At 42.1% G+C, this 15462-nt stretch overlaps 1 protein-coding gene across 3 annotated transcripts in view; it reads left to right on the top strand.

Annotated features, from left to right (window-relative positions):
* AMPH (amphiphysin) overlaps positions 1-15462 on the top strand; it is a 123938-nt gene that overhangs the window by 96031 nt on the left and 12445 nt on the right. The window contains exons 13-18 of one of the 3 annotated variants that reach the window (XM_063325579.1): positions 1765-1788; positions 3435-3458; positions 3749-4249; positions 6106-6138; positions 7535-7585; positions 9622-9738. In XM_063325579.1, the coding sequence (XP_063181649.1) occupies positions 1765-1788; positions 3435-3458; positions 3749-4249; positions 6106-6138; positions 7535-7585; positions 9622-9738 (750 nt within the window). The remainder of the gene's footprint in view (positions 1-1764; positions 1789-3434; positions 3459-3748; positions 4250-6105; positions 6139-7534; positions 7586-9621; positions 9739-15462) is intronic. The other 2 variants (XM_063325577.1, XM_063325578.1) reach the window with 2 other exon arrangements.

The following is a 15462-nucleotide window of genomic DNA, read 5'->3' as shown; positions in this document are numbered from 1 at the left end:
GAAAGGATGGTCCACATCCACAAGAGCATGTGGATGAGTCAGAGCACCGTGCTTTTAGAAGAAGGGAAGACAGCCCTGCAGTCTGGCTCTCGGTCTCACTGGATGTGGCAGGGTCGTTGCTATGGCAGCACAGACAAAATGAAACCTGTGGTTGCAGTCTTTGGAAAGACCTGTGCTACCTCGCAGGGAGCTTAAGAAGGGAGCCTCACGTGGTGTTTCTGTATGTGTATAGCTTTTGCCTCAGTCACGAATATTTTCCCCTCGGCAAACTGCTGAAGTAGTGACATGAAGACAGGAGTCATCATCTGTGGCATAGCGCCTCAGGAGGCTTGGCATGACTTCCCTATTGATCATTCTATTGATTACCTCCCTCCAGTGCTCTGCCAAGGTAATCAGACCACAGTAAGCGAGCCCCAGTCTGCCCTTCCTCACTTGCTTGTCTGTTTCTATGGCTGCTTCATAAGTGGCCTTTCTAAACGTGCCTGGCCCTCGCCTCCATTTGCTAGCTGTGCTCTGTCTCAGTTTTCCCTCAGTTTGTTCCCTCCCCAACGTGCTCAAAGTCTCACGAGCAATGAAAGGAAAATGAAAAAATGAAAAACGAGCAACCTCTCCTTCCATGGAAGTCAGTAGGACATCCAGGGTTTGACCTGTTAGCGCTATGAGAACAGACCTATCATTTTTCCTTAAAGCTTGAATGTTCAGCTAATAACGTTACAGCAGAGTAAGCAGGTACACTTGTGAGTTACATCCACAGAAGAAGCATGTACCTGGACTTAAACCAAATTAAACTGATTGAGAAATGGCTGTTGATGTTAATTTGCTGTAAATCTGAGTAGTGAGTTGTTACTGTGTCTTTTGTTCACAAGAGCAGAAGTTGTTCAGGCAACCATTCTGTCCTATAAAATAAGAAGCAGGCAAGAAAAGAAGCTAAATGCAGCAATCCTTCCTCTCAGGCAAATGTCAGATGTCACATTTAACATTTGCAAATATTTCAGGAACAGTTATACATGTTACTTTTTTAATGTCTTCAGGTTTTGTTTTTCATGGGCTTTAAGCTAGGTGTGAATATAGTAGATATGTTTTGAAGCATCTCAGGCAGCTTTTGGGACGAACCAGCAGAGTTCCTTCTCATGCGGCGGGCTATTAGTATTTGGCAGGAGGTCTGCTGCTTTTCTTTCATCTTTCCACTCAGCTCTCCTGCTGAGAGGTCACTAACATTTATTACTTAACAGACTGGACAAGAGAAGTAAAACGTTCAACTTGCTTGTTTTCTTTCCCAAAAAGCATGCCATTTTCCTTCCTGGTGTCAGAGTTATGAGAAAACCCACTTGTTCTCAGTGAATAGCTGGATCATTTTTTAGCTGGCTAAAAAACCTGACCTATGTGAGCTCCTTAAAGCTTACACCTTGCAGAGACTCCCGTACCTGTTCGATGTCATTCAGTCACCAGCTCAGAATCTGGCTGTTACTCAAGCACACGGCGCTGTGAGTTTGCTGGAAAGCAACAACTGTTTCGAAGTGGGAAACACCACAACCCATGGCATACTGCCTGTCCTATTTAAGCAAAAAGCATATTATGCAGCTATGTACCCACAAACGCACGCACACACGCATGCACTAATATATAAAATATATATGTATTATAAATATGCATTTAAATAAGTTTTATCTTGTTACTTAATGCACACAGTTATGTAGCATGTTGAACATAAAGCATATGAACGCTATTTTTCTAAAAGCCTCTTTTTTCTGCTCCTTTTTTCAGACATTGCCATGGGATCTATGGACGGTAAGCCTGATGTTTATCATTGGCAATTAGGATATTTCTTTGCCTCTGATTTTATAACACCCTAAATTCAGATTTACAATGCTATTACCAAAAGCCAAGATAAATAATTTACACATGTGACAAACACTTTCAAGTATATGAAGACACTGGGGATCTTTTAAAACCACCACCACCAAAAAATAATCTGGGTTGCTTGGCCTACAAAACCTAAATGATATAAGAAATCTAGGCTAATAAGATTCACAATCATTGTAGTTAACTGTGTGTTGCTTTTATTCTCATGCTGGAATTACAGCTATTAGAGGGTAGGAATGGATGCCTGTCACCTGTTTTAATTATCTGAAGATGTAGTTCCTCAGGACTTTAACCCAATGGACAACCATTTTCTCAAAATTCAGGAGTGAAGAGAGAATTTAACTTGTCTTTGTGGGCACGCAGTGAACTGGAGTTATTCACGAAAGCAGCTGCTTCTTTAGGAAACTGCATGAATCCTTCCTTGTTCCTCCTGGTGCCAAATCAGATACAATGATCTGCAGGAAGAAAGCAACTCATTTTTGTGAGCTTTCTTTTGACTTTATGTCACGGCGATAGCTGGGCTGACTTGATGTGGAGCCTGGTGTGCACATTTTTGACCTTTTGCAGCTTCAGCCAGCAGAGAAATCTGCGGATGCTTCTTGTGCATTCAGATCTGCAGCGCTGTTTTGTGAACGCATGGTGTATGTGATGTATATTAAATGCTCATCTCTTTCTATTGGGAAAGGTTAAATAAAGCCTGAAAAAAACAGTCACGTTTGTAGGCTAGCCAAAATTTCAAGTCTGCCAATATCTAGACGAGCTAAAATAACCAAGAAATCTTTCGAATTTGTTGCTCTAAACTTAGATAGCTTCATCGACGTCTCCCTTTCACACAGTTTTATTTATAGCTTGCTAACATTCTATATGTGTTCTGTATTATAATTATGTTCCTCTTTGCTCTAAGTTAAAATAAAATAGAGTAAGTAATGAGCTTCACAGCTAAATGTTTGAAATTAGGGATACTCAGCCTTTTACTGAGTTTCTCTTAAGTGCAGAGTATTTGTTGGTCTTCCTTGCGGCATTTGCGTCTGTTCGAGGTGGCAGTGTAGACAGCAGGCTTTGTGACTCGATGCCTTACTCTGTGTGGATGTAGATGTCTCTGCATGGCACAGGGTGATGGAGATTCAGAGCTCCCCGCTTAGGGCCCTCTGCACTGGCTGAGTGATGCAGTGATGCCTTAGTGTAAATCCAAGTAAGTCCCACTGCCACTTGCGTTGTTTTCTTCCTTGGTCCCTGTCTCCCAGAGCAACCCCCGCTTGTCAACTGAGATGTAATAGGGTTCCTGCGATAAAAATGTCAGTGGCTCCCAGAGGAAAGCAAGCTGTAATAAATATTCAACGTACTATAGAACTTCATTTATAATGTAATGTAGAGGCTGGAAGCGTGGCTTAAATTCAGGGGCCTGGGATTAGTCTTCTTGGAATGGCAGGAGAGTACCCGCCGCTCCTTCCCAACACCGATTTGGTAACTGCTGCTGGCTAGAGAACTGCTGATTAACGAAATACTGCTGTAACAAAGTACGTCATGTTCTTATTTTCTGTGTTTTTAATGTATGATTTTCTTCTATACAGACAAGCAGCGAGCTGGTGCAGCCGGTAAGCAAACCTCCCTCCAACATTGCAACCACCCTAGAGACATGCTTTAATTAGCATGGTGTAATACATAGTTTTCTGGTTTTGTCTATCAGTGCTGCTCTTTTACATTGCAATCTATTGCCTCCAAACGTTGCAAACCACATAGCTTTTCCTTAAACGGCTTAGTTTAGTCACTTTCATTCTTTAAATTAAAATTGCTGTAGTAAAATATAAATTTTGTGTTTTCTCATCAAGTCCGCCTTTATCTTTTTCATCTTGTGTTTTTTCTTTGCTTTTCTGTCTGCTTAAAGCCTGATTCTTCAAAAAGTCTTTCCCTGTGTAACCTGGTCATGGAGGAAACCCCAAACAGTGGGTCATCAGAAGATATTAACAGATCTCAAACTGACCTAGGTTCACTCAACTGGGGCCTAGATGTTAGCACACCCAGTGTCAGCCAGGAAATTACTGCAGGCGGTTCTTTGCTTTCCCCTGGGGCAGAGCAAACCTCAAGCGAATCCACGGGTACTCTGCCTGCTAGTGTTTGGCCTGCTGTAGGTGAGCGGGAGGATGCTGCACCAGGGTCAGCTTCTGTAAACGAAAACCAGAGGACTTCACTGCAGGACCAGTTGGATGCCAAAAATGTCCCATGGGAAGATGTGGTGACCAATCAGCCTTTAGAGAACATACCCAGTTTTGAGACACCCATCCTGGGAACTGATAGCTTGTTGGATGAACCCCTCCCATGTGATGTGCAAAAAGCAGAGGAAGAGCGGGAGGAAGAAGAGTGGGCAGGTGTCAAGCCAAGTAAAAAGGTAGAGACCAGAGCTATTAACTACAAGGCGGTAGAAGGTATGGAGGAACTGGAAGAGCGAGGTTGCGAAACCAAAGGAAACAGTGAGGCAGAACTTCAAAAGGGTTTAGAGAAATCAGATCTTGACATTTTAGTCAGCACAGAGGTAGAAAACGTAGATGAGTTGGAAGATAATGATGGGGATGCTGGGAGAGCTAGTGGTGCTAAGCAAGAAAACCCTAGGGAAGAAGAATTCAAAGGGGTCGATGTTATTGAGGAGGCAGACGGAGAAATACCATTGTTGAGCACAGGGCTGGAAGGTGGGGACAAAATAGTGGTAGACAACTGTGAAACTATAGAAAACACTGGAGCTGAAGCTGAGAGAGTCTTTGGTATCTGGGATCAGGACCACGAAAGGACATTTGAGGATGGCTTAGACCAAACTGACAGTGGTACCGGAGAGAGTACATCCATGGAGTGTGTAAACATGACAGCACGTGTTGATGTAGAGGCAACTGGCCACACAGAAAAGGACCCTACAAATACTGGAAATGTTCTGTGTGATGCTGAATTATTCAGCGCAGAAGAGCCTGGTAAAGGAATTGAAGACAATAGCATCAGCCTCGTCCCAAATGGTGGTGCTGCTCCTGAAGGTCAAGCTGCTGCTGAAAAGGAGTGGGCATTGCTGCCCGAGACAGCTGATGCTGCTAGCACGAGCTGTGGTAGTCCTTGCCTAGATAATGCAGAAGACCAAGTGACAGGTAGGGCGGCAGCAGCAGTTGCTGAAGAGCATCCTAGTAGCGGTGGTGTTCCTGAAGCCTTGGAAACCGAGCCCTGGCTGGCAAACTGGGACCCAACAGTTACTAATGATTCCTGGGGGTTTTCTAATCTGTCAGATGGCCAAGCCAATGGACTGGATAATTGGCCCTTTTTCCCCAAGCAGCAAGACTCAGAGGAAGGTAACACGGAAAATGCTTGGTTAGGCATTAGTGATAAATGGTCTACGCAAGACCTAGGAGGGACTGATAACATCTGGGGAGAAGTAGGTGCGAGCACAAGCAATAAAAGTCAGGAGGCACCAGTAAAACAAGGCTTGCCTGGGGAGCAGGCAGGCCTTAGCAATCCTGGACCGAGCAAGGAGATAGCTAGACCCTTGGCTCTGTTTCAAATGGGAAATTCCAGAAATGCTAGCACCGAGAGTTCAACTAGCCCTAAAGACAATGAGACCAACAACTCAGATTTATCTGAAGATGAAATTGCTAACCGGAGATATGGATTGTTGTACCAGGAAATTGAGGCTGATAAAGAAGAGGTACCTACCCCAGTGTGTAGCCTAGTCTAGACAAAGAGTTCCTTAGGCCATGCATAACCTTGTCGTTTAAAAACAATCCATTTGTGTGTTTCCCACTGCCCCTCCTAAGCCCGTGCTGTTCTTTTTTTTTGAAAAATTGCCATGCAACTGCTCATAGTGTGGTACCCTTCAGCCGTGTAATGAAGCAGGCTGACAAAAATGCATTTCAAAATGGTGAATGAAGCTTTGAACTGTGAAGGCACGTTGTGTCTTACAGGTTTTGTGTTTTATATGCATAACTCTAAAAACACCTAGTCTTTTTTTTTATTTTATTTTATAAAAATACTGAAGTTATCCTGCTTTTTTTTTTTTTTTTTTTGGTTTTGGTGTTTTCTTTAAGCCTGTGATACCTGTTATCAAATAGCACTGTCGTCAGATTTCTTGCTGCCTTACCCGTCATTTTGTTATATTTTCTTTTTTTTTTTAATGTCTGGCCTATTTTTATTTTGCAAATAAAAATGTTTTGACTCATGTTCTGATTTAGTAAACAAATGATAAATTTTTTTCTGATCTTCACTTCTACTTAGGCATCCAGCGCAGCATTTAATGGATTTGCACAGGTAAGAAATAAACATGTTTTGAGATTGTATTTTTTCTGCGCTGTTAGGAAGGGATTAGGACTGGCTGTACAATTTCAGAAAATCTGTTCTACAGACAAACTGTACCACAATGTCATACTGACTCAAATCCAAACCTTGGCTGTTCTCAGAAATTATTCCTAAATGTTACTAGCATGACGCTAATACTCTTGGTACTCTTGGCCTGACCTAATTTAATAGCGAAAATCTGACTATTTTAGCAGGACTGATTTTTTTTCCTCCTAAAAGGACTGGTTTAGCTTTTTTATTGTGCTCTGTTGTGGATTTTTCTCACAAGCTCCAAATCCTGTAAAGCATGGTTTCTTCAGCTTCACATACTTTCAGTGACTTTGTGTGTACATATAAAATGAGTTGTATTTGTTTCTGCATCTTTATTTTCATATAAGATATATTTCAATCTGCAAGTTAAACCCAAATTATTTGTTTACTGTGAGACTCTGTGTTAGGCATCACAGAGATGCAGCACATGAAGATAACACATTTATGCTTTCAAATTCCAAGGCTGTGCCATCATCCCAAAATTAAGGTGGATAATCTGGGGCCTCGTTAAATTCCAACATCCTTTTAGAGACCGGCTCATCCACAGCACACGCTGTACGCCATTTTTTAAAAGCATGCACAAAAGCTGAGCTTATACAAGGCTGAAAATGAGTGTTTCGGTGCTTATTCATTTTACTCCAGCCCTTTTTAATCAGTAGTGGATCTAGAAGGAAGGGGCAAAGCACAAGGCTACCACCCCTAATCATTAAGGCAAAATGTTTACCCCAAGGAAATAAAATTTGATGCCCCCACTGCAGTAGGAAAAGGATTTGGCCCATCAATATTTTGCAAATTAATTGTTTCTGAATGACTAAGGTATTGGAAAACCTGTTTTCCACTTTTGTACCTTCTTAATGCAGGTAAAATTTTGTATTCGTAATTACTACAGCTACTATTCAAATAAAATCCCAGAATCAAGAGGATGTGAAAGTATCTTAGAGCTAGTGTACTGCCCGGGCACAGGCATGGGTAGTCTGCAAAAAGGATTCTGAATTTCACAACTTAGAAGTGCCTTGGGCCTGAAGCAAAGTCCTTGCAGTTCACATGTATTTAATGAGTTTTTCACTGCCTTTAATAACATAGCACAATTTAGAAGCATAGAATATATATATTGAAAAGGGAATGTCTTTAGTATGAATAGTGCTTAACTAATAATTATTATTAATACCTATTTAGATGATCTATTTGCCATGTTATTCTTTGTGAAGTTACTTTTGACTTTACCTGAAGAATCCATAAAAAATCAGGTGTTTGATAGACACCCTCAAACACCCTGTCTCCAATTTTTTGCCTCATTGTTTTTCATTTCTGTACCTAGGATACCTCTGCATTTACAGTGCCATCAAATGAGAATGTGACGGAGCCTTTGGTAAGTGGTGGCTTTTGCTTCCTTTTTAAATGCCCTGTAAAAATGGCACAGTTTTTTTTTTTCTTTGTGCAAAGGTATTTGCTCCTTTTTTGTGTTTTCTACCCTCATACTCACAAAACCTTAACCTGGAAGAGTTGGTGAGTGATATTGTAGTTGGAAATCTTTGCTCACTGAAACAGTCTTTCACAAGGATAGCACAGAGGAAAAGAAAAGAAAACCAGGACGTTCTAAGATACATTTACTTTTCAAAGGTATAGTCAAATGGTTTGTTTATTTATTGCAGTAAAGAAGTGACAGGAAAGTACTATGGTCCAGTGTACAGCAAGCAGGTGATTGTACATGACGGCTGTTTAAATATCTCCGACATTGCTCTGGTTTTATCCACTCTCCGCATATTAACAGTAGGCACAGTCTACTTCTAAGGGGTGGAGAATCTTTTCAGAAGTGATCATACCTGGGCAGTTTCTTAGTTTCTTTTACAGTCTTTGGTTAGCCTGGAGTGAGGATGTGGAACAGCGGCATTGCTGCGTGAGTGCTAGAGCTACTTAATAGCAGCAAAGTGATACTGAATATTATTTAATGTGGCTTTTGTACAATACCTCTGGTGCAGAATGGTTACTGAATATGGTTGCAAGTATTTTTAATTGTAGTTGAAACGTGGTAACTAGTCTGAAGAGTGCTTGTCCACAAGTGACGTGAAGCACGTCAACGCAGTCCACATTGTTACGTGCTACCTGTGATTTTAAGCCTGAAAGTTTCTTCCAGTATTAAACCTCAGGAACCTCATTAGTCATCTTACCTGGGATAAATCTGCTTTGTGTTTCTCATTTCAGTCCTCTTTCGTCTTTGTGAAATTCCCTAGAGCTGGCATTAATACACTACACAGAGAGATTTCTGCACAGCATGGTATAATATAATGAATGTTTCTTTATGCTATGCCAAATCCTGAAGGTCTTGCTTAGGCAGACTTCTCTGTACCTCATTAAAAATCAGTCTGCTTAAGGAATATGTGAGAAAAGAAGTGAGAGGTTCTGGGTTTTTTTCCTGAATAGAGTCAAGGAGGAGAAGATTTTGGTATCTTTAAGAATTTCACGGAAGCTGTCTCTTCATCACAGGAGACCTTCTGGCCAGCTGCCTGTTATCAACTGCAAAGCAGTTAAACAGCTTTTGAGCTTCATATTATGCTGAGCAATTTTTTCATGACAAATTAATCTACTGGGGTTATTTTATCTGGTTGAGTCAGCCATCTTTATAAATGGAATATGCTGAGCACAGCTTGCAGCTCTCCCCTTGTATGCGCGTTGTATTTGCAAAGTGATGTCTCCATTGGAGATCACACTTTTGCTGTGAGCTATTTTACCACAGGACTGAAGATGTTGCAGGGCTGGTGATGTTTGTGAGATCCTCTTGCTAAAAAACAAGCTTAGGCCAGAATTTTAGTGCATTGACAAATGGATGCCTTGTAGGTGATGGACAGCTCGAGAGGGAATGCATTTTAATAAGAAATCAGGGATAATTTTCACACTGCCAGAATTCAAGCAGTCAGTGGTTGCCCTTGTGCATATAAAAACTGTTTGAGTCTCTGCTAATTGCTTCTTACCTTCACTGACATGAACAGACGGGACTAGGGAATAGGGGATAATTTTAAAAACTCACATTTGAACCGCAGGGTTGTTACACACAAGTGCCGGTTTCAACTCCTGGCCTCACCATCAGTTTCTGGAACATTTCTGAGCGAACTGAGTGCCTTCCCCCCACCTCCCACTTCCATTGCCCCTTTCTGTAACTCAGGAAGCTGGTGCTTTCTTTCCTTGGGAGGGAGGGATGTAGGACTGGCTCAGTTTATGTATAGAACATCGAGGATGAAAATGCTGTTTAGATGCTGTAAGGCCAAGCACTGCTGTCCTCTCCCCGGCAAGACTGAGCCTGCAGCAGCACTGTGCCAGGCGCGAGTCCCATTCCCCTCTTCCCTCCCCACTATCATGTGCTCTTCAACAATTTTTCCACTGTCTACTTAAAAATCAATCAAACGAAAGACTGAGGCTGAAGAAGCTCCACCTGGGGAACCCAAGGTCGAGGAAACCCCTGCTGCTGCTGTTGTGGAAAAGGAGGCCTTCCCTGCTGAGCCTGCCGAGCCAGCAGAGCAGGCTGCGGTGAGTGACCTGTCCCCCATGCCACCTCCTGGGCCTCATCCAAGCCACCTTTCATCACGGTGAATGTGCCTGCTGCATTTGAGCCATCCTTTCCATTGTCACCATCCGTCCATGGCTGGTTTCCCCAGCGCCTGGCTGTGTCACAGCATGCCTCTCCAGCACGCGCCCTTTCAGCCCTGAAATGTCATTCCTCTTATGTTTGGCATTTCAGACTGAAGTTCAGCTGAGTGATTGCGGTTTCACAAGTTGTTTGATTCCAGATGAACTTCAGAAGGGGAAAGAATTGATGCCATTTTTAAATTACCTTATCAGCAGTTTTCTCATTTCATTTCAAGCTGAGCTGTGAGCACTAAACCAATGTACATCTTGTGTGGTCCTTGCTATAGCATGATAGTACCAGAAAAAAAGTGATTGTAATAGCCACATGTATGTAATGTCTACAAGTCTCGTGGTTTTAGAAGCCAACCGTGAGCTGAAGAGGGAACTCCCAAGTGCCGGTTTGGAGATTTTTACATGTCAGCATTCAGGAAACAGTGGGAGGAGAAGAAATGACAGCTCTGCGAGAAGAACAAAGCAGGGCACTCAATATCACTAAAACTAAGAGGTGGTCTGAGATGCTAGGTGTGGGGTTTTTCTGCTGACCAGCATCCCTTTTTATAACAGGTGAATACCCTTATAAAAAGTGTACCTTTTTAACCAACTGAGGTTCCTCTTCTACATACTACTCTCGGAAGGTCTTGGCAGAGGGTGACACCCACAGGCTAGGAAACCCAGGAGGAAAAATGCATCTCTTTTTGTAGGCTGGCAGTTTTCCTGCTTTCCTCGAGACAATAACATGTTCAAAGTCTCTCGTGAGTGTTTGTCACTGTTAGAATATGCAGATTACTACTGAAAAAATGGCCAGGAAAAGGCGTTTTTTTGTGGGTTGGTTTCCTCTGCCACGGAAGCCAGTGGAAGCTGTATAGCTGCGCTTTTTGACCATCAAGCGCCCTAAATGTTCCCAGAAGAGCAAGGTTCAGCTTGCTGAACTGCTCTTGGCCTTGGGTGAGTCCCTGTGTATCTTCATCTGCTAAGTAGGGAGGATGATACCCAATTCATCATAAAATTAGGTGGCTTTCAGTAAGCATTTGATACGCTGCCACATGGGAAGCAATAGTAAGGTGATGTAGATGCAAATTAGCTGAAGAAAGTGGAAGTAGCTGGCACCTATAGATGTGGCAGCACAAAGCATGGACAAAAGACTTACCAGATACGCAGCCACTGTAGCGTCTTGTGGATCTGCCTCTGAAGATGATCTTGTTTAACATTTTTATTAAAAAGTGGCTCAGACACTACAAGCCTAATGGTGAAATTTATCGATGACTCCCGGTTGGGTATTGTCGTTAACTTAGGGGGACAGCATTAGGCCCACTAGCTCTACCCGCCAAGGACAGGGCAGTTATCTGCTGGTGATGTTAGACCCATGCGAAAGCCACAGGTGATACTAAGCAAACTGTATTCAGCAGAAAGAAGGACGTACCAGTGTTGGTGTGCAAGGCTCTGGAGTACAACAGTAATTTATTTAAGACCTTCTTAAAGGTGAATTGATGAGTTTGCCTGGGTGGTTCCAGCTGTCTGTACCGTGGGATTAAAAAGTGGTATCCAGCCCAAATGATACAAAGAGGCAGGCTGAACTTTAGCTGTAGCACCTGCCTCATTCATTCTTCCCTTGCTCCCATCTTCCTAAGAGAGGAAAAATAATTTATTGTGGAAGGGGAGCAGAGGTGGGTGGGCTGTTCTGAAGGACTCTGGGGGAAACAAGGTGAAGCCGGTCTCCATCCAGCCCTTCCTGTTCTCTGTGGACTCCTAGCAGCGTTGCAGCTATGGAGGGAAGCAGTCCTGGTGTGTTCTCCAGAACTGTTTAGGGTTTAATTCTGATTACAGTTGCATGAATTTTGAATATTTGTTTCTTTTTTTTTTTTTTTTTATTCACTTTTGGTCAGTTCCATGTACACACTGGAGCGAGTGACTTCAGGATCATCCCTTTTTCCAAAACCACGACATAAGCGAATGAAGAAAAGCCCCATGGTCTGCGGAGACCAGGCTCTCCCCCTCCTTTGTGTTTCTTTTCAGCTGATAAAAATCACAGTAATAACTTGTCAACTCTATAGTAAGGCAAAGAATGAAATTTCCTGTCTGAGGCACGTTGTTTTGTCAAACTCTTGTCCAGAATGCCTCACACCTAGTCGGAGTAAATTTGGTAGTTTTGAATATAGAAGGAGGGAAGGTGGAGAGAGCAGTGATGGAAAATCCGTCATTGGTCTGGAGCTCTCCTCTTCCCATGAGTGAAGGGCAGGGAATAATGTGGAAGGACAGATATTCATGAAACTGAAAAGGTTTCTAAATGGTTTTATTTTGATTATCTGTAAGGATTTAATGAAGAAAAAAACATTGTAAAAGAAGTTCCCCATTTTTCTAAAAGGAAGCCAGCTCCTCTTTGCCTCGCACTAAGGCAAAGCCAATGCTCTGAAGCCTCTTGCATGTCTTAAGCGCTAATTAAACGACAGCCTGTGGCTGCAGCACCACGCATCCGGTCGCCGGCTGGCGCGACCTTTTCAGATGATCCATTTTGCTGCCTGACTGTCCACGAGGAGTTCTGGGTCCACGGTCTGTCAGCAGCTGCTCTAGCCAAGGCACACGACTGCAGAGCTTTTGGGAGAGGGGCAGAGAGAAACCCTCTGAAGAGCCAGGCAATTTAAGAGCAATCCGTGAGGAAGATCATAGGCATTAAATAGAAGTTAAACAGTTTTGATTAGGTTTGTGCTGGGGTTTATGTTGCTTTTTGAATATGAAGTTATCCTTGCTAATTTGGGAAAATAAGCTAAAAGTGTTTATTTTAAAAATGTCCAAATTGGAGTCATTCTACATTTGGCTCTAAGGGGTTGTTATTTCAGGAAGGGCTTTCCAGGTCTTGCAAAGAAGAGTTTTTAAAATTAGGATTAATGACAAATATGATCAAAGCTAAGGAGAAGTACACTGAGTTGCAAAAGATGAAAACATGTCATTTCTCAACAGGAGTTCTGCATTCGTTTGCTTTATGAGTGACAGTTTACTTTAAAAGTGGAGTTGTAAAATATTGATAGATACTTTCTTATTGGGAATCTTTTATCGAGTTTAGTAACTTCCAGTTTGGAGTGACAGCCGCTCATCAATTAGATTTTTCTGTGTTAAGTTTCCTGTCACGTCCCCTTAATCCATAAAATTTATGGCATGCATTCTTCATTGTCGGAGTTTCGCAGTAGATTTTCTGGTAGGGTTTTCATTTAAATCAGGGAGAGAATGGTCCAGGGGACAGGGTACCACTTGCCGCTCAGGGAGTTTTGGATTGAGTTACTTGTTGTTCTGTCGTCTGCCTGAACAAGATCGCCAAGACTTCATTACAAGAGCTCATCAGAATTGCTGCCTGGGATCTCATTACGTACTTTTGTCTTGATCCTTCAGGTCTCAAATGCCATAGAACAAATAAAGTTTTTATTAGTAGCTGTCAACGGTTGATCCTTTTTGGGAAGGGGATAAAATGTTTGGTAGTTAAAGGGACAGAATGACCATATGCACCAACAGAAGTGAAGTTGACCATGGTAAAAAGTCCTTGCATGGACTTCTGCACACCGAAACAGTTGTTTCCCTATTTCCATAGTATTCCCAAAGACAGCTGTAAAATCCAAGGGATACAGGCTAAATGATTTAATGCATTAACCGCTGATTTCTTTTCTTTTTCAAATAATACTTACTACCCCTCTCACCACATCAATTTTTCACATTCAAACAAAGATGACAGGAGAGCATTGTAATAAAGTGAAACTTATGAAATCATGTTAATTCCCTTTCTTCTTCTCCTGCATGCGAGACATAGCGCTTGGAGTTGAGAGCGCTGCTCAGAGAGCTTTTTGACTTCCGTTACGCTCATTAGTTTGAAAAGAGCTTTTCAGTGCTTTGGGTCTGATGCCTGCCTGGACTCTTGATGTTCTCCCATTAAAGCAGTCAGGCACTCAGCTAAATACTGTGGTTTTCAAAGCTGTGTATATGCGTATATGAAACCACCTCCTGATAAGCTTTTTGCAGACACTGAGCAAGTACAGCAGAGGCCAGGAAACAGCCTTTGGCTTTGAGGGTATCTAATTATGGTTGAATTCCGCTATAGGTACAATTCTCGGCGCCCAAATGTCAGAGCATGTCATTTGGGAGAGCAATACAATGGTTAGATACAGAAGACCGGTCAAATGTGTCCAAATTCTGAGTGCGCAGCTACGTGCAGGTGCAAAGTTGGAGCATGAGGCCATTAAAAATATATGGCTCTTGTATACAGGAGAGAACTGATGTAGAATAGTGTCATGCTGTTGAAGTCTGCAAAAGCATATTTTTTTGTGTTTATGGAACCAGAGCGTTACTTTGCTCAGATGTTATTTCAGTCATCTTTTTTACTAGGCTTTCATGCCCTAAAAATGGGATGGTTCATGCTGCTGTGCCTCTTTTCTCAAACCCCACCATCCACAAAATCCCAATTTCCAGCTATTCAAAAAAGCAAAAGCAAAATGCTGCTAATTTGACTAGTGCACAATAGTCAAATTAGCTTTGGGAAGTCCCAAGCTTTGGGAAGCTAGAGGAGCTCTCCTTACTTTCCCCTTTTTTACCAAAACTGTGCTTTCAGTTAGTCTGGAAAACAGTCCTCATTTAAATATATGTCTATGTATATATTAGTTTCTTCTGCAAAGAGGGCCAAAGCTGGGCTGATGGGATTCTTACTGGAGAATATTAGCAGGGTATTATTAGGAGAAGGGCAGAGGCTGGCGCGTTCCTGACTATAAAGTGCAGGATGGTGCCCATTTCTAAAGGCAAACTGACTTGTAAATACAGCTGATGGCAGAAATTCAGCAATTTTTTATCGTAAAAGTAGGGAAGGCATCTATCTACTGACTTGCAGTTGGACATAAAGCTTTTATGGGCATGTGTGCATCGGTAGAGTAAGAAATAATTATATATTGCCATTGATGTTTGTTTTTTCTATTTAAGACCCTCTACATTCTCAAACTTACTATAAAATTGAGGACTCCATGGCGGAAGCTTGGCAGCTTCAAAAAAAAAAGAAGAATTAATCATAAAAAAAAAAAGGTTATATAACACTGTAATTTTAACAGGATAAAGCTGTGAGAAGTTTCTATGGTAACATCACTGTCAGCAGCTGCCTTGCCTTGGCATCTGGACATGTTTGGGGCTTATGAGGTGACTGCAGGCAATACTAGAAGATTAGATTAGAAACAACATGAGTAATATGAAGTTTGGCTACAACTCAGCATCTTTTTATTAAAAAAGAAACATGCAGCCTTTTCAGCGGAAACTTGTAGAAATTTTGGAGTGACAGTTGTGGGCGTGTGAAGGCAGTTAGCTGGAGCCTGAGTACTTGAGATCTCCTCATTTCTGATTGCTAAAGCAGACGGTCCAATCTACCATGCCGTCACGGAGGTTTGCAGAACTCGTCTTCACCCTTACAGCTCTGTTGAAAAATCTGACCTAGCTGTGTTTGCAAAGCAGCCTCAAAATTTAGTCACAAAGTGGATTTCCGTAGTGGAGCTTTGCTTTGCTTTTCCTCAGCAGAGCGTCTTTAGAAATAGCCCCTCAGGGAACCAAACTTGAACAGAAAAAAAGCACTTCCAACTTTTCCAAATCAGGCCTGAATTTTAGCGATTT

This window comes from Chroicocephalus ridibundus, chromosome 2 (genome assembly GCF_963924245.1).
Source record: "Chroicocephalus ridibundus chromosome 2, bChrRid1.1, whole genome shotgun sequence".
Classification (NCBI taxonomy): domain Eukaryota; kingdom Metazoa; phylum Chordata; class Aves; order Charadriiformes; family Laridae; genus Chroicocephalus; species Chroicocephalus ridibundus.
This window is presented reverse-complemented; position numbering and strand designations above follow the sequence as displayed.